Here is an 18854-nt window from a genome sequence, read left to right on the forward strand (position 1 = left end):
TGTGACAACACAGAATCATCCAGAAAAAGTCTATGCTATGTTGTGCACTATATTAAAACGGCAGGGAAATGTTGGCAAATTAAACAAATGTTGGCATTAAAACAAATTTTAGCCAAATTCGAGAATGTACACATTATCTAGAAATTTGACTTATGAAAAATCACATTTATCCACAATGCCATGAGCTTGATACATCAAGAGGAACATTTAAACTAAACATAAGGGGCTCTCATTCCCTTGAAAGCCTTGGTGTTGGCCGATTATGAGTCCTTCTAGTCTCAATAATGGATGAGCGATTGTACGTGATATGAGGGTGTTTCTAGAGAGATCATTGTTTTTCATAAGATACAATAGGCCCTCAGTGTCTTTGCCATAAAGTTGCCTCTCATAATGGAATTGCTCCATTTCTGAAACTAGCACTGTGGTGTGCGTGTACAAGGCATGGGCCTGAGTGTCATCAGCATAAGCTGGTGGGTGCATACATGTTCCCTTGCGTATCAGTGGCAAAGAATGTGTTTCCCTCCCCAGACTGTTTAAATTCTTACAAACCAGCTGCCGATTCGATTTTTCACAATATCAGGTCCCCAGGATGGCTTTTTGAGAGGGGAACTGCTATTAAGAATATTTGGAGTCTGGGAAACCAAAGTGGTAAAGAAAAAAAAAAAAAGCCCAGAGCGCAGAGTAATCCTTCTCTTCGCCAAGTCCAGACGGCTGTGCGCAAGTTGATTTAACTTCTCCCAGTGAGAGGCTTTTAGGCAGCAGGCCAACCGCAGCCGGTCCATCCCAGAGAGGCCGCTTCGGCTGCCAGGAGTAGGTCCACGCCACCTTCGGCCGAGGCACCACCCTCTCCCTGGTCCTCTGCACTTGGCCAAAGCCAGATGGTCAGATTTCCAGCAAATGCTAGTCCAGTGTCTTTTTCAATAAAGCAAGTTTATTATGACAACTTCCTAACCAATAGAAACAATGTGTATTAAGGGAGAGGCATCTATTTCCTTGTTCTGTAGAGCTGCCTTAAGGCTTGAGGGGTGAGGGCTAGGTGATTTAGAAGACACGAGGATAAATAAAATTAAATGATATGTCACGTAAGTCTTAAATATCCCTGAGAGGGGGCAGGGGAATCTTCTTCTGGCACGTCCTGTGTGACCATAGGTGGGGGCTGAGCTGAGACGACTCCTCCACTCCCAAGGAAGAAGCACTGTCCTATCCGCCCCCAGCGTGGCATTGGTGCTTGGTGCTCGGTGCCTGGCTTAGGTGTGGCCGTCAGGTCCTCATTCGGCACAGAACCCATCAGGATTTTGATGAATGAGAATTAACTCCCCACCGTTCACCTGGATGTCTGCACAGGAGGTATTGTGAGTGGTCACATTCAAGTAGACTTTGTCCTTGAAACCCAGAAAGGCCACGGTGATGGAGTCAACGAACGTGACCTTGCTTAGGTTGAAGAGCGGTTGCCGGTTTTTCCGGTAATAAAGGCCCAGGCTGAGCTCCTGGGAGAAGAAGCCTTTCAGGGAAATGAGATAAAACCCGTCGCATGTGATGGGGATCGAGTTGTCCTGCACCTTCATGGTTTCCTCCTTGCTTGGGGATGTGAGGATGAAGCCTTTCTCGTTGTCACACCCTAAGGAGGGGAAGGGGAGGGGGGATAAAGGAAGAAGAATGATTCCTTAGCACAGCTTTGGGCAATGACCTTCCCATGCGTCTAGAAACATAGGTAAAGCCCGCGGTAGGGAGAGATGTTGAGAAGGAGAGGAAGCGAGCATCCTGGAGGAGGCAGAGCCAGAACTAGTACCGAGGACAGTCCCCGATGGCGCAGGGGTTCAAGAACCGAGAGATTAAAGCAACAGGCGGTTGTCACAATGCATCTGTGGCAGAAAATGGGGCTTGGAGGCTCCCCTGATTTTCAGACCTGGAGAGCCTGGCAAGCTCAGGGCCTCCTTTCTTGTTCAATAGCTCACCCGGCGCAGGGGGTGGCCGGCCGGCGCTTGCAGGGCCCTGAGCACCACCGCGCGCAAAGCCAGTGCTTTGAGCTCCTCCCTTTGCCCTCCCCACCCTGTGAAGTGCACAATTTCCACATGCCCGGAGCCCTGGGCTTCCCAACAGGATTTACCGCTGGCTGTTGGCAGCCGCTGCTAAAGCTGAGAGACTCCGCTGCACACGGAAGGCCGGCGGCTCGGGCCCTGCTCAGAGGGAGCAGGTGGAGGAGCCAGGCCCGCCTCTCCCTTCCCCCTGCGCTGCTAGTTCTCCCTGGGAGGTGCCTCGGAGAGTCGCTTCCACAGGAGAAGGGAAAGGAGGAGACTCCTCCTCTGGTACCCTCGTGTGGCTCCATTCCAAGTGTAAGCCAAAGAGCCGAAATTTCTTTTCTTTTCAATCAGCCCCAATATGGCCAAGCCAGCACCTCTCAGACTCCCCACTCTGGCCCAGGCCCCGTGGCAGTAGGGAAACAGTAGGTCCCCACTGCTGGGCACAATTCAGTGATTCTTACTTTGTACCAGGCCCAGGGCGGGAGTGCTTTGAATTGGAAATGAAGAGCGCTTGTGGAGGGCAAGGTATAGTGCCCTCGGGCTCAGGAGAACTTGAGAAGCAAGTGAACAGCCTTGAAGAAACTACTGGTGGGTGTTCTAGTGTTAATCATGGGTCCAAGCCGCGCGCTGCTGGTCAAGCATCCCCTGGAACTTCACATCTGGAGCCTCCCTCAACTCTCTTCAAGGTAAAATCTCGACCTATACCGGCAAATGGTGTGTCTCACAGTCAGATAGGCTTGTAGGAGGTAAAGCCTTAGTTTCCTTACCTTAAAAACAAGAATAATTCCTACTCAGAGGATGCCTGGAAGGATTCGTGAAGCATCTAAAGGACTTAATACAGTGACAAGCACAGATTTGGTAACTAATGACTCCCCTTTTCTTCTTTATATGTCTCCTTTGTCCCCAATAAAAACAACATGCAGGGTCCAGCAACTCCAGGATTTAACACTTCCCTACGTAGGGGTGAGATCTTGTGTTCTGGGGGAAATTAAGAGGCTGGAGAGAAGATTCTTTTTAAAAAAAAAATCAAACTTTCAACAATACTTACTGGTAAACTGTGCTCTGATGCTCTGAATTGGAGGGTACTGAGGCGGCACCTGGAGGAGGAAAAAGGACGTGTTTTTAGGAAAATAAAATAGTGAACAGATGGAATGGACAAGCCATATTCCGTGAAACAGATATGCAGGAGCCTCGAGGGGGAGCAGCTTGCCAAAGACTCGTTTTTTTCCCCGTGGAGATTAGACCCAGACTGCTCCCCTGCCCCTGGCTTTGCTATAACACCGCTTAAGATAAGTCAAGAGTGTTCTGCTCTTTCTTGGAAGCACCTAAGATCTGTGCTCAGCCCTGCCAAACTCTCCTTTGATGTATTGTTTTGGCTCACTGAGTCCCAATTTCCCAGTTCGGATATCGGAGCATCTAATAGTCATCTTGTCAAGGAGCCCATTTCAGCCGCAAAGATCCATCCATCCATCCCCTCGCCAAGCAGGCTGTGACCATCCATCCGCCACGGCCACAGACTCCCAGAATACGGGGGGGATGGGGGGGTGAATTCTGGAAGGCTCCTGGCTATAACCCAACAGTAACAGTGTTTTATTTTCAGGGCAGACAGGCAATAAAAACTGGTCTAATCCTTCAGAGTTCAGTGGATGTGAGTGTAGCATACTTTTAACATTGTTTTTTTCTCCCTTCTCCTTAACATCTTGAAAATCTAACTTGAACCCAGAGAGTAGTCAACAGCAAGAAAGAAGAGAGGAAGCCCGGAGGGGAAAATGTCTGCAGTAATTTGACCTTGAAGAGAGCAAAGAAGTTCAGTAAGAAGCAAAGCCTAAAGCATACGATGGGGGGGGGAGGGGGAAGCAAAAGGCAGAACCACGTATAAAGTATATTGCTATGTATTAAAAAATAAAAATGATGCTTGCCCGGCCGGCGTGGCTCAGCGGTTGAACATCGGCCTATGATTCAGGAGATGGCAGTTCAATTACCAGTCAGGGCACATGCCCAGGTTGTGGGCTCGATCCCCAGTGGGGGGCGTGCAGGAGGCAGCCAATGAATGACTCTCATCATTGATGTTTCTCTCTCTCCCTCTTCCTTCCTCTCTGAAATCAAGAAAGACATATTTAATTAAATTAAAAAATAATGCTTGCACAGGCATTGAATCTCTCTGAAAGGATACACAAAACACTGGTTGCAAGTATTGCCTCTGGAGAAAGGAACTGAAGCCTCAAGTCAAGAATGAAAGGGCCCCTCACTTTTCATGGTCGACTTTTTTATATTTTTCTAAGATTTTGTACCATCTGCTTATATGACCTACTAAAAACGGAAATCGGAAAAAGAAAAAAACCACTGCCTCTTGCGCCTGCCAAGAATAACAGCTCTCTCCCCATGATGCTTTTGGCGAGATGTCCTGACGGGAGGTGCGGGAGGGAATTTGTTTTCATCCCTGGGGTGTGGAATCCCTGCCTCCCACTGCCTGGCGCATGAGTAGCTGCAGTCAGGAGCATTCCTCTGGCGACTGCCCACACGGATGAGGAATCCCCTACCTCCCGCAGAAATGAAAAGCGCAAGCCTTACCAAGCAGAAACCGACAGGCCTCGGAGGCAGAAGGGAGACTTTCCAAGCCCTGCCTGCCAGTGCTGAGCACACGCAGAGAGGTGTTGACTCAGGTCGACTTGAGAAGTCTTTGGCTCCTTCCTCTTTCTGAGCTGTCTGTTGGGGCTGAATTGGCGTCCTTTGTGCAATGTTCCGGAAGAAGGCCTCTTAGAAAGCATATTACCCTCTCATCGTAATCCCTGGGGTAAGTCAATGCCCCGCTGCTGTCCAAGCAAGTCAGTCCTAGCCGGAAAGGCCTCCTCATTCGGTTCAGATAGCACAGGGCTCAGCCGGCCGTAACCCGGGTCCCAATGCCAGCCAGGCAGGGATGGTGTTGTCTTGGGCAAGTTTCACAGCTTCTCTAGACATCAGTTCTCTCATCTTTAAAAATTACTAGAAGATCAAGACAACCTTTTCAGCACTAACAGTCCACGAACCAGGTTTCTGAAGTTGCACCCTAACCGCCTCACCCCCAGGCTTACGTCAAGCCCTCTGATCCCAAAGCCCTCGTGATTGGATTATTTGACTGACTTTGCAGAATCTTCACATGGTTTCTGCAATTCAAAGAAATCTGCCACTGTTTTGAAGTGACCTGATGATGTAAGGGTGGTAGTGACCCAGGGGACATCCTCTGGGACCAAGAGGCTGAGAGGCAGCAAGGAAAGTTCAAGTCACTTCCTCTCTTGGGTAGAGCTACTGAAACCCTGGACTGAGGCTTTCTGTTCCCCCTCCCGAAGGTGGCTCAGTGTAAGAACGGGCATATTCTTAGAAATCTCTAACTGCCATCAGTGCCATTAAGTCTAGACAATGTTGTGAAATAAAATAAATGGTCCTTCCTCTTGTCCTTGCCCTGCCGTAACTTTTCCCCTCACCCTCCACACCTGACTAATGCACTCCGACCACCCCCCTGCCCAGGAGCAGCCCCACAGCGCCCCATTCCAGGTAGGCCCTCCATGGCCCGGCTCTAACCTCCTGGTCAAACGTCATTGCCACACACCTATCCTCTCTGCGCCTTACGCTCTAACCAACCATTTTCTCTAATCTCTTTTCCCTTGACTAGAACCTGGTAAGACGAGACAGGGAGCGCAGCCTAGAGGGTCAGATTCGGTTCAAATTGTGACTTCTCTAATTTCGTGAATTTGGAAACATCATATACCATTTCTGAGCGCTCATGCCTGGGAAAGTAAGGCGTGCTGCTATCGGAATATTCCCGGGAGCTGACTGTGGAGTTGGAAGAAGATAACATACGTGAAGGCACCCAGAACTTTGCCTGGTGCATGATGCTAAGCTTTTGAAAATACTTGTTTCCTTTGCTCTATGCGACAAGAATATCCCTCCGTCTGTGGGTTCTCTGTCATTCCTGTTTTCTTGGCTTCACTTATGACATCCCTCAAACCCAGGAGGGAAGCCTGAGCTCGGAGCCCTCCCTCTGCGCTTTCATGATGAGGTCATGGTGAGACTACCGCCCTGCCAATCTGCTGTGTGTGCCAACTTCTTCTTTCCTCCCAGCTTAGCCCTGAAGTGCACGCAGGAATGGGATATTAATAAAAACCTCCCTAGGGATGCCTCCTCACTCCAAATTTGAATGGAGGGGAAAAACTACTTGTGTGGTATAATGAAAATTACCCTGGAATGGAGGGGTGGAGTTGGATCCCTTTCCTTCTCTGGCCTCAATGTCTTCATCTATTAAATACAAGGTTCAACTAGAAGATGACTTCTCGTGCACTCATGCTTCTGAGACAGTTGACTGACAGGAGTTTGGGGGTGGTGTGGGGTCTTCACACTTTTCCAGATTGAAGAAGCTTTATTGTCTAGCTTGTTCTTGTACAGAACTCCTCTGGGACCTTTGATATTTTCCATTTTCTTAGTATCTGGAGAAGACCTGAGGGTTTTGCTTTTCTTAATATTAAAAAAAAAGGCTATGTTTGTGTATGGGTAAAAAATATATATATATCTTCTGATATTTACCCTTATGAAAGTATTTTTCTGAGGGTCCAAGATTAATTTGAATTATTTTCATCATCAATACTGAACAAGATTAAAATATTAGGTTTTAGATAGTTGTCAAAATATTTAGATATATCTTAAAATACCCCAGAGGTTTTCCAGAAGAGATCTCCTCAGCCAACCCTATAAGGTTTTCTGTGTAGTACAGTTTGGCAAAACCTTTGGCCAGGCTCTGGTGAGGTGCAATTGACCTGACACGGGGCAGCAGCCCATGGGCAAGTACAAAGTTGGCAGCAAGCAGGTGCTGCAAAGAAGAGCCAGAAATAGGTCCTTCTCTCAGTACCTTGAGCACTGAGCTGTCTGGAAACAAAACTGGAAAATGTCTGATGTCCAGCAGCCTTTACCCAAGAGCCCACCTTTGGAGAGAGTTTCTAATTCTGACTTACTGGTATGTGGCATGAGGCTGCCAACCTTATACTCGCTTGACATTTGTCCTGGAGAAGGGAATCTATGGCAGGAGGGGATGAGACGCAACAAGTATGAAACCAGGACATGGGCTCTACATTCACTCTGGGGGCCTTGCCCTTCCTCACTTGATACCCAGCCACAATGTCAAGATCTTAGGTGGGACTCGGGTAGGGTGGGAGTCAGTGGAGCATGGTGGGGAGACAGATGGGGACTCCCCAGTTCACCATGCCACCTCCACTGGGATGTGAACCTCTCCTCCCCCTGCCTTGGGCTTCACGTCAATCAGAGGAGACCTAAGAGACCATGAAAGCACACCCTCACAAACTCTCAGGGTGTGCCTCAAGGAGCCTCTGCAGAGGAAGATGGAATTTTCTGTACTTAGTCACTACAGTAGGCTGGGAAGCTAAACTCTCATCCTGGGGCATTCAGTGTGTGCTCAGTGGAAACAGCCTCCTTACCAGAGGCAAGGCATTCGCTTCTCATCAGGGAAGTTCAGAACTCCACTCAGAGATAGGACTGAGAATGGGCAAAAACTGGTTCTTTGCCCAAGAAACCTTCCATGTTCAGACAAACCTTATCCCAAAATTTACATTTCGTAGAGATGAAGATGTGTGGCTTTGAAAATTTTGTTGAATAAAGAGTCTTTGGGGATCTAATGAACACAAAGAATAGCCGATTTAACTGTCATCCCAAACCTTCTCTTTCTCCTTCCCACACCCTTCACCACGGCTGTCAGCACCTTTTTGCTATAAGCTGTCTCTCAGTAGCCCTCATTCTCTTCTCTACTGCACCGTCCATGTGATATCCTAACCTAGCCCGCTCTCTCTAAACACTTCCACTCTTCTTGTCAAAATTACTTAGTAATGGCTATCCCACAGAGAGGCCCCTATTTACTGACCCTGTCCTCTCAATCTCAGAGAACAAAAACTATGGTTTCATTGTCCCAGATACTTAGCAATTAACATCCCTAAGAGGGATCTCAGTCTTGAGGTAAACAACCAAATGAACCAAAAGCATCCATGTGACATGAACACATCTTCAAAATGATGTGATTGACCAAATGCAACTAACTATTTCTATCCTCAAGGGGAAGGTTTTTCTCATATTTGGATTTCCCTTTCCACATGAACTGGGGAAGTCCTCAAAGTACACTGACAGAGGCATCTGCCAAAACATTTCTAAGAACTCACTTTCTCACCTCCGTGATTGTGTGAGTCTGCACCATAATGTTCTTGTAGCAGCTTAGATTCTAAGCAGCTGGAGGGGTCAGTTGACAATGTACTCACTGCATTATCATAAATCTCACCCTGCCTCAAACATAACGGAATTCAGTAAGTCAATGTTTGCTTAGCTAAAGGGGAACTTAGCCCCTTAGACAATGCCCAGAACTTAGCCAATGACTTCGTAATCACATAATATCCAACACTGACTCTAACCAACACCAGACGTTACTCAAGTGTTTTAAATTGTTCCACGCATACTTGAGTACAAAGGGAATAGCAGAATTATTACAATCAGATTCTTTCTGTCTGAAGTTATTCATTCTCCAGTTCATTCGCTATATACAAAGGAGAGGTTAATGCCTTTGGAAGGCAACTAGAAGCCTAGACAAGACATTGGGCTGAGAATATGGACCCTAGGGTCTGGTCTTAGGCCAGAACAAGTCCTTTCCCTTCCTCAATTTCTAATTACTTCGTCTTGATGTCCAACCTCAGTTAAGATGGTGGAATAAGCAGCATCTAAGGACCCTTCTATGTCAGAGATTAGGCAAATCACAACATTCAGAAGAGAAATCCCAAGGGATTGGGTGAACAGAAGACTTTTCAACACAACAAGCCCCTGTGCTCTAACAGAAGCAGCAGACACCCCTCCTCCTCCCCTGGCTCCCTCTGATGGTTAACAAACAATCAAGAGTATCTCTAGAGTTGTTTGTGCAATAAAGCTCTAAATAATCCTCAACCTGTGCTCTCATGGGGACTTAGACTGGTGACTGGTCAAAATCGTTGCAGTGGAATGATGATGGTGGTTGTGACAATAATGACAATAGCATTCATAACTAAGGCCTTCCTGATAATTCACAGAGAAGAAACAAAGTGCCTCATGCAAAAGAAAAGTTGGCTCACTTTATAACCTCAATCAGGAGACTAGGCATTGAAGCTTGTAGATAGCTTTCCGTGAAACTTCTTACTCAAGGATTATGCTCCACTTGGTTATCCAGTATCGATCACACACTATGTTACTGCTTCTTTAAGTGTCTGCTTTAAACACAGGGGTTGGAAACTCTGGGAAGGCAGGGAAGGCCATGTCTTGTTCACCACTGTTTCCTCTTTGTCTGACAGGTAATTGACACTCTACAAATACTATTGAATAAGTAAATGAATCAATGGCTTGTAGTGAGTTGAATAATGTCTCCCCCAAAGCTCACATCCACCTGAACCCTCAGCATACGACTTTATTTGGAAATAGGGTATTTGCAGAGGTAGTTAGTTAACATGAGGTCTACTAGATTAGGGTTGGCCCTAAATTCAGCATGACTTCTATCCTTAAAAGAAGAGGAAAAGATACAGAATTACACAGGGGAGGTGGTCGTGTGAAGATGGGGGCAGTTCTTAGGGTGATGTGGCCACAAGCCAAGGATTGCTGCGAAAGAAGCCAGAAAGAGGCAAGGGAGGATTCTTCCCTAGAGCCTTTAGAGGGAGCATGGCCCTGCCAGCACTTTGACTTTTAACTTCTATCCTCCAGAACTGTGAGAAACTAAATCTCTGTTGCTTTAAGGTGCCTGGTTTTGATAATTTATTGTGGCAGCTCTTGGAAACTAAATACATGGTCGACTAGGTATTTGTATAGAGTGTGCAAATCACGCTAGCACATGAAAGTATATCTTTGAATCAAAGTCTGATAGAACTGGAAAGGCCTGGGGAAATTATATAGACTAAGCTCAGAGAGAATAAATGATCAGCTAGGTTCCCTTTCTCTTCTGTAAACATATCGCACATACTATGCTCTGTTTCATAACAAGAACCCCTAAGGTTTTATGTGATTGTTAAATCATCATGGATCATGTTATCTACATTTGTGTAAGTAGATTCGAATCCCTTTTTAAAAAAGAATCTTTCTTCCCTCTGTACCAGGTCATAAATCTTTTCCTCAAGTTTTCTTCAAATACAACGACTGTCAGAAAAGAAAGCAAATTCTAGAATAGCCAGCCCAAATTCTTAAAGCTCAGAGTCACAAAGTCATGTCCCAGGGGAATGAAAGGAGACAGGAGTAGAACTCAGACATAGCCACAGTGTCTAACTTGCCTGAACTTTCCATATAAACCCAGACATGACTGTAATGCCTCACATTTCCTTATTGTAAAACTGCACCCAAGTATCTATCTTGTTCCAAGGTCATGGTGAAGGAGTGAGGACAGATGTGGGGAAAAGATCTGCAAAAACAAGAGACTGTTATTGCAAGAGACACCAGGAGCGATACCCTCAATTATTCCCCACCCCCCAAAAAAGGCTTTCCTCTCCTAGTCTTCCTCATACCATGTACAGGGTCAGATTAAGGCCTTTAGGAGCCTTGGAAGCTAAAAACTTTAAGCAATCAACACACAAGTAATTCAAAATATACTTTATGTTGCTGAACTATAAAGTAGGGGTTTTACAACTTATTTTATAACCCCAAAAGGTTTTAATATTTTCCTTTAATGATTATTTGGATGCTAGTTTATTATTTTTTATAATGTTGGACAATTTCTCTGGTTCTCTAGCTCGTGCCCCAGCTACCTACAGAGAAGCCCAGCCCTGAGGGTCCATCCTTTCAACTCACTGGGCCCCTCCGTTCCCCACATATATAATGCAACACTTTGGGAATGAAGTTTTCTATCCATCCACAAGCTCCTATTAAATTAGTATTAGAAAAATTAAAGTGTGGGTCTACTTTCCATCAGCCAGATGTGGGGGTTTTTTGTTTGTTTTTGTTTTTTTCAATATATCTTTATTGATTTCAGAGAAAGGAAAGGAAAGGGAGAGAGAGAGATAGAAACATCAATGATGAGTCATTGATCGGCGGCCTCCTGCACGCCCCCGACCGGGAATCAAGCCCGCAACCCAGGCATGTGCCCTGACCGGGAATCGAACCGCAATCTCCTGGATCCTAGGTCGACGCTCAACCTCTGAGCCACGCCCGGGCGGGCCAGATGTGTTCTTGGAGCAGTTACATGTTACCAAAGCTAGAAAACTTTATACAAATTAATAATCCACCTAAGGTGCATTTCAAAATAAAAGTTCTGCTGGAAAGAAAAGTAATTACAGTCGTCCCCCCTTATTCAATGGGATATGTTCCAAGACCCCTAGGTTATGCCTGAAACTATGGATAGTACCGAACCCCATATATATATACTATGTTTATCCTATGCATTCATAAAGCACTTTCTGGCTTCTCCTTGGCATATCCAAATTGCCAGCATCACTACTCTTGCACTTTGGAGCCATTATTAAGTAAAATAAGGTTGGCTTGAACACAAGCAGTGCGGTATCTCAACAGTAAATCCAAAAACGAAGGCGGCAACTGGGTGACTAATGGGCCAAGAGTGTCTACAGCTGTGGAGATGTTCTATGAAGGGATGATTTACATTCCAGCCGGAGAGCCCAGATTTCATCACACCGCTCAGCAAGTTGTGTGATTTAAAATGAGTGAATTGTTTCTTTCCGGCACTTTTCATTGAACATTTTTGGACCATGGTTGAATATGGGTAATTGAAAACCCAGAAAGTGAAACTGAACATAAAGTAGGGGGATAGGGGGGACTACTGTATACCAGTCATATTCTCAGTGTTTCTAGTATTGTGACCAGACCACATCCTTCTTCTAAATACAATTTTCTTCCCTATTTGGGAGCCCAGTCACTGGAGAATTGGATGAAACAAATCAAAGTTGGGGGAGATGGAAGCGGCCAGGGTCATCTAAGTGTGTCTACTTCCAGACACTGAGCCTAGTAACACTTTAGGGCCTAATAAATTCTCCCTCTGTTCTTTCTTTGTACCTGATGCAACCATAAACTCTTAATTAGAAACCTATATTCCAAAATGCTAGAATTATTCCAAAGGGTTGGGGGATTTTTAACCCTAAAGGAAGTCAAAATCCAAGAAGTTAAGGATAACCCTAACCATGATACGCTTTCTGAGATTTGAGTTGCGACGCGTGCGTGTGTGTGTGTGTGTGTGTGTGTGTACGCACAATGAAAACATTTTAGTGGTGGTATGCGGAGGGAAGCATGTCCATGAATAATAACCATCGTCTCAGCATTTCCAAGGCTCCGGACCACGTTTGCTCTTCACAACTACCAAACTGAAAATGATTCAGCTGACGAAACTGGCGCTCAGGGAATTTCGGGGAATTTACGCAAAGTCACAACGCTAAAGGCTGGGCTGAACCAGAGCCTTCTAGTTTCTGGTCCAACGTGCTCCCCCCGACATCGCAGTGTCTCCCTCAAAACTTTGAGATGTTTCGTATTTTCGTATAAGGAAGTGTTGCGATGCCTTCATTTAAAAAGATCTGAATATCGAAATTATGAGTGGCTACAAACAAAGTACACAAGCCATAGGCTGTTGGGGAATTCGATTTCATCCTAACGCACCCACCGTGTGTTTCACCTCCGGCCATCGGTGTGAAGCAACCTTTTGTAACTCAGTGCTTTTCACTCGTAACAATACTGTACAGGGCTCCTCTCACCTACATGACTCCAGAAGGTTAATGTTCATTTTCTTTAAAAAAAAAAACAAAAAAAAAACTATTGATTTCAGAGAGAGAAAAAGGGAGACAGAAACATCAATGATGAGAGAGTCATTGATCGGCTACCTCCACGCCCCCGACTGGAGATCGAGCCCGCAACCCGGGCATGTGCCCTGACCGGGAATCGAACCCCGATCGCCTGGATCCCAGGTCGATGTTCACCCGCTGAGCCACGCCCGGCCGGGCGGTTAATGTTCATTTTCCCTGGATGCAGAATCCCTGAATGGGTGGAGAGTACAGGTTCTCTGAGAGTGAGGGCCACAGAAGTGACTGCAGTGAAAAGAAATAGGGTTGGAAGGGCAAGTGGTCACCCCGAGGCCGGGCTGGGTCTGCTCTGTGCCTGTAGGTAAGGGCTGAAGTCAGAGAAATGGAATCAGGAGATTATATCCCTAAGTCTATACAAAAGCCTTGCTGCTCAATCCCCAATCTTTCTGTGTGTGTGTGTGTGTGTGTGTGTGTGTGTGTGTGTGTGTGTGTGTTTCCGTATATGCGGACATATGTGATATTTCCTGCATGATCCCAGTATAAATTTTTCTGTCCTGTTTTGAGTACTAGGGTCAGTAGTATATCAAAATTTTTCAGTTACAAAATATCATCACTGTGTAAATAGTGATCAATATGAGGCCACCTTGATATCACCTCTTACATCTGGTGAGCTCTAGGCTCCCCGAGAAAGGTTTTCTTACCTTGACTCCTTGGGGAAGGAGAGTGGGCTCTGTTAAGCCGTCTGAGAATGGTTCGTTTTACTGGGGCGCCCCCTAGTGTTGCATGAGATCAGATTCACTTTCTAGTTAGAGAAAGATGTAAACCACAGAAGAGAAGTGAGATTTGGAGAAGCAGCAATTTGGGTAATTTTTCCTGTATTTTCTTTTGCATTGAATGGAAGGAAGTGTGTTCCCTAGTATGAATCACCAGACCCTGCCAAGCTTTACCTTCCACCATTTTGCCCTAGGAACATTCAATTTCAACCATTTTGAACAACCCGCTGTTCTACCCAGAAAGCCTTCTACCCCCTACCACTTGTCCATTTAAAGACTTTCTACTCCTCCTTCTAAATCAGGGGTAGCATTACCTCCTCCCAAGCTCTTACCCTCTCTAGGATTCTGTTTTCTCATCTGTAAGTAGACTATGTCTAATGTCCTCTCAAAAATCCAGTGATTCTATACGTTATTATTAGTACCCCCTTTAAGGGCCTCCAAATAGTTAATGACAAATCAGTTCAATACTTTAGATATTTCTTTGTCATTCTCATAGAATTGCTTATGAAATGTAAATTCCATTGCATTGAAAATCATTCATCTGCACGTCTGGCATTAAAAAAAAAAAAAAAGAGCTTTTAAAAAACTTGTTAGATTACACGGGGATACATTTAAATTGAGCTAATCTGAGAGAAAATTTTCAGGCCAAAGGGGGAAAAAAGCTGCTTTTTTCTCCATAAATGATGCAAACAAAAGTCCAAATTATAGCCTGAAACTTCATTAAGAAACTGGATTCTAATAGACACAGAGCTGGTCAGCTCACTTTCCAAGTTCCTCTACTTCTGTTTTTCCCAGCAGTAAAAGTGATGAAAATATAAACCTTTAACTGAAATTTGCTAAAGAATTATCACTAAAAGCACTAACATCTATAAATTGCTATGATTAAGGTGATACAAATCTTGGAATAGCCCAGCTTCAATAGCCCTGAGACACACAAATATAATTTACAAATCATGCTTATAAATTTGTAAATTATATTTGTAAAGTGACCTGCTTTTCTGCCAGCTGAAGTAACAGGTAAGACTGGAAGCCTAATACTTTAAATAAATATTCAAAGAGTGTGTATTGTTTTTGGTAACAGAAGCACTCAATTTCACAATTTCTACCCTAGATATTCTTCTAGATATTCTTCTAGAATCTTCTTTCCTCCTTCTAAATAAGGTACTTTGCTAACCCAGAACAGGTTATTTAGATATGTAGATAGTATATAAATAAGTACAAATTACAAGTATATGTGCAAATTTTATTTCCTCCCATCCCTTCTTAAGAACCAGGAAATTCATAAGCTCAGACACAAAAATGTGCTTCCTTATATTTTGTATTTCTCAAAACCTCCCCGAGTCTATGAATATATGTATAAAGTACACAGTCATAGAATACTGAGCTGGAGGAGATCTTTCTGATCATTTGATCCAACTGCTAACACATGAGAAAATCGAAGCCCAAAGAGGGAAGCGACTTATCTGAGCGGGAAGGTCTATCTTTTTTTTTTCCTGACATCGATTATTTTATATGGCTAAAAATTAAATCGAAAACAGAAGGGAAAATTATGATTATTCTCCAAATATCTTTCTCCTACACTAAAAAAAAAAAAAAAAATCCAACGTAACAAGCCATAGACAGATCACAGCAATATTGTTTTATAAAAGTAGAGGGGTTTTCGCACCATCACCTAGTCTATCCTTCAACCAAAATTCCAAACAATTTTATCAATGAGTTTAGAAAGGCTATACCAGTCCGTCTCCCTTTTTCAACAGCTACTCTACACTCTTCTCTCTGTGTCTCTCAGTCTCTGTCCCTCCCTCCCTCCCTCCCTCTCTCTCATGGGCGCACACACACAGCCACCACCACCATCGGATTGAGTTCCAGGGGTAACACACACCATCTATTTGTGCTACCTTCCCCCCACTAAAGTATATGAGATTAAATGGAAGGGCCCATTGTGCTGCTGTGCATCTTATCCAGTATAAGAAATTATGTTAGCTAAAACAGTCTAGCTAGAAATAAGAAAAAAATTTAAAATTCCTGGCAAGTGAAGAATTTCAAATATCTGTGCCAAAAAATTCCATCTCCAGAGTATACGAGAGCACATTTCCTGAGCCAGCAGCTCTAAGGTGCCTCCTGTGTCTTTGCTTCCATTTCTGTGTCCTGGAAACCAGCACTCAGCTTTCCTTCCAGGCTGGGCCACAGAGCTGCTGGGTGACTTGCCAGCAGGACCCCCCTCCTTCTCAGCACCTCCTGGGTGTTGCTAGTCCCGAGAGGCTCCGCCACCAGCGGGCTGCACACCTCTTTCACCTTCGGCTCCCTCCTGCTCACAGCCTTAGCTGAGTCTCGACTGGGGCCATCTGTCCTGTCTTTTCATCGTCACAGCGTAAGGACATCTGTGACACGGGTGGTTTGAAAAAGCACTCTCAGGGCTCCCAGACGTGGCGCGTGCACTCAGCTGTTCTATTTTTGTGTACTCTGTTTTCTTCTCGGAAGAGCCTGATTCCGGTCTGTGTCTTAGCCACCCTGCCATGGACCCATTGCACCACCCCCGCGCCCCAGGTCGCCTACTCTTATTGTGCCCAGAGGGCTCTGCAGAGGGAAGGAAAGGTGTGTCATGATGAGGGGAGAGTGTGGTGCTGTGCCTGCCGCTCCACAGACTTGAGCATGACACAGCTACCCTGCTGGACCCTGGGGACTTGAACCCTCTCTGCAGCACAGCGATCACAACCTCTCTGCCACCAGCCTCTGCACCAAAAAAACCCTGTTTCCGGTGGGCAGAGGCAAGCCCAGGCGTCTGCCAGGACTCCCCTGGTCCCATCCCGGTCTTGTTGGAGATACCCAGTCTCTGACATGTCCATCAGAAATAAAAGTTCCTATTGCCTAATACTTACCGGGGGCAGACTTTTCTAACCCAAAGCATCCCCAGGGACAGATTTTCTAACCCCAAGCAACCCACTAGGGAAACAAGACTGATCAGACCAGCCTCGACGAGGGAACACGGGCAGGCTGTACATTTATTTTCAGTGGAGTTGCCCGCAGTCAAGAACATCCTTAAAGACCTAATAATGTTTGCAGGTGAGAGCAAGTAAATAAGAAAAAAATCATGTAAAAGGGACCAGAATAAAGAGAAGGGGAAATGCAAGGAATATCTTCATCAGGCGGGGGAATTACTAGGGTGATGCCCACCCACCGCATGCACTGGACACGGCAGAAGGGACGCCGCGACGCCTGGCCGCGTGACTCGGAGAAAGGCCGCGAGGATCGCAGCGGATCAGGCTGCTGCGGGGAAATGTCTGGCCCCGTGCACGTGCGCACATGACCACGCGCCTCTGCCTTGGAAGGGCTATTAGCCATCCGAAGGGACTTGGCACCGCCGCCTTCAGCATTCTTTACAAAGCAGAAGCAAAGGCCCGCGAGAGTCCGTGGGTTTTGCGAACACAGTGGCAAAGTAGAGCTGAGCCCTTTCTTATTTCCTTTTTATATTAATTCCCGGATCAGAGGCTTACTGGCAGAACGGGTAAACCAGGCGCACCAGTGACTCGAAGCTTCGAAGTGACAGCTCCTGAAAGAATACCGGGACTCCTGCATTGCGGAGAAAGAGAAGACTCCAGAAGCAGAGCCCCTGCCCTACCTCCACGGTGCCCCATCACCGCCACTGCTGAGAAAAGGGAAGGAAAAAGGAGACCAGAGGGTGCTTAACCACACTGCACAGCCGCTATGGGGAAAAGGGGGAAAGAAACCCAAAAAGCTCCACAATCTGGTTATCAGATTACCTCCAAGTGACCCTTTGCAGCCTTGGGAGCTGCCGTCCGTGTGACCTGGTGCGAGCAAAAGAGCCGGCGTGCATCTTACCTGAGGAGCGTAGAAGTGCAAGCAGATGTAGGTGAGACACAGGAGCAGTCCCAGCCCCTGGACCACGGAGGCCACCAGCAGCAGCTTGTTCGCGGGGAATCGCAGCCCTGGTGTGTTTCTCACACGCTCACCCAGGGCTTGGCCCCCTTCCATCTTCACAGTCTGGAGGCAGGAAAGGAAATCCGAGGGAGAGCTGGCCTCTCCCCTCCCAAGAAGGGGGTGAAGACCCAGGAGCATCAATCGGCCAGTCCTCGGAGGTACCAGGACCAGAGATAAGAGGCGATTGAAAGAGCAGAGCGGACTCTCTCAGTTTTAATGCTGTCGCTTTGCAGGCAGGCGGGGAACTTCTTTGTGACTAATCTGAATTTCCCCTTTACTTTCTTTCTTTTTCTCTCTTCTCTGGGCTAACAGGGAGTTGTTTTTGTGGCATTCCAGTTCTGATTTGAGTGACTGTGAAATGACAGTCATAAAAGTGTGCTATTTTCTTAATTTCTCACTGCACCAGTAACCAAATTGTGGGTCACTTATAAAGATAAAAATTATCACCCATTGATATGGGAGTTTATCTACCCCTCCCCCGAGGTGTCTTAACTCACAGAAGAGCTTTAAGGAAAATGCTGAAACTAAGCATTGAACCCTTTCTACAGATTTTCTGGGGAAACACACCCACAAATCATTTTCGAAGTGGGAAAAAAGAGAAAAGAAAACTGGATGGTGGATCACGTAGAAATATAGGAGTGAGATCTTCTCAATTTATTCCATTGCAGTGTAATAAATAAACTAGTGTCTAGTGAGCTTCTACAGTCTTCTCATTTAATCCTTTCTGGAGAGGTTGGTAAAGACTTAGATGGTCAATGTTAAGCAAAACAGAAAAGAAGCCGAGTATCCTGACTTTCCCCGCTTCTGTCCATGTTACCTTCTTCCCAAATGTAACCTGTGCACAAATGAAGGAATGAATGGACTTGAATAAGTTTTGAAACTTTCTCTTTTCTTTGAAGTCAAGGGTGGACTCAGAGCTCTGAAAATAAGATTATCCTACCAATGGACAGACTCTACTTACCTTTTACCACTGAAATAAATGACAAAATCATTTCTAATGTCAAGTTCAAACTGACAGACATTTACTGAGTACCTAGTAAATAAGCCGAGGGGCTGCCCAAGAGAAAATTCTGTCTCTTCTGTGGACAGTTGCGTTCTCCTGAGCTCCCCATTAGTCACTCAACAGCTGTTTAAAGGAAGGGAGGGAGGGATATTTTGATACCAACAATCTGAGGTGTTACATGCACTTAGCCTTACAGAGAATGGTTATGAGGCACATTCAAAAGAGAGCTTGTGGGAAAAGGTGAGTACATTTAATATTACAGTATTAATCAATTAAGATGCGAACGAATACCCTCATGATAATCATTATGCCTTGCATCTGGAAGACATACTGGTTTTCAGAAGTTCAA

At 45.6% G+C, this 18854-nt stretch overlaps 1 protein-coding gene across 1 annotated transcript; it reads right to left on the reverse strand.

The window, feature by feature from the left end:
• Positions 1-1268: 1268 nt before the first annotated feature.
• TNFSF4 (TNF superfamily member 4) lies at positions 1269-17556 on the reverse strand. The gene is made up of 3 exons (XM_016221330.2): positions 17404-17556; positions 3070-3118; positions 1269-1618 (listed from the first exon to the last, which is right to left on the reverse strand). The coding sequence occupies exons 1-3, from the start codon at positions 17554-17556 to the stop codon at positions 1269-1271; spliced, it is 552 nt and encodes a 183-aa protein (XP_016076816.2).
• Between the last annotated feature and the right edge of the window lie 1298 nt (positions 17557-18854).

The sequence above is a fragment of the Miniopterus natalensis genome, chromosome 19, assembly GCF_054644295.1.
Source record: "Miniopterus natalensis isolate mMinNat1 chromosome 19, mMinNat1.hap1, whole genome shotgun sequence".
Lineage (NCBI taxonomy): Eukaryota > Metazoa > Chordata > Mammalia > Chiroptera > Miniopteridae > Miniopterus > Miniopterus natalensis.

What these genes read in the sequence shown, in the direction of transcription:
- TNFSF4 (XM_016221330.2), bottom strand. Translation starts at nt 17,556, where the DNA reads ATGGAAGGGGGCCAAGCCCTGGGTGAGCGTGTGAGAAACACACCAGGG. An exon ending in TGCACTTCTACGCTCCTCAG is followed by an intron (nt 3,119 to 17,403) that starts GTAAGATGCACG and finishes TTCCTCCTCCAG; the next exon opens with GTGCCGCCTCAGTACCCTCC. An exon ending in CATCAGAGCACAGTTTACCA is followed by an intron (nt 1,619 to 3,069) that starts GTAAGTATTGTT and finishes TCCCCTCCTTAG; the next exon opens with GGTGTGACAACGAGAAAGGC.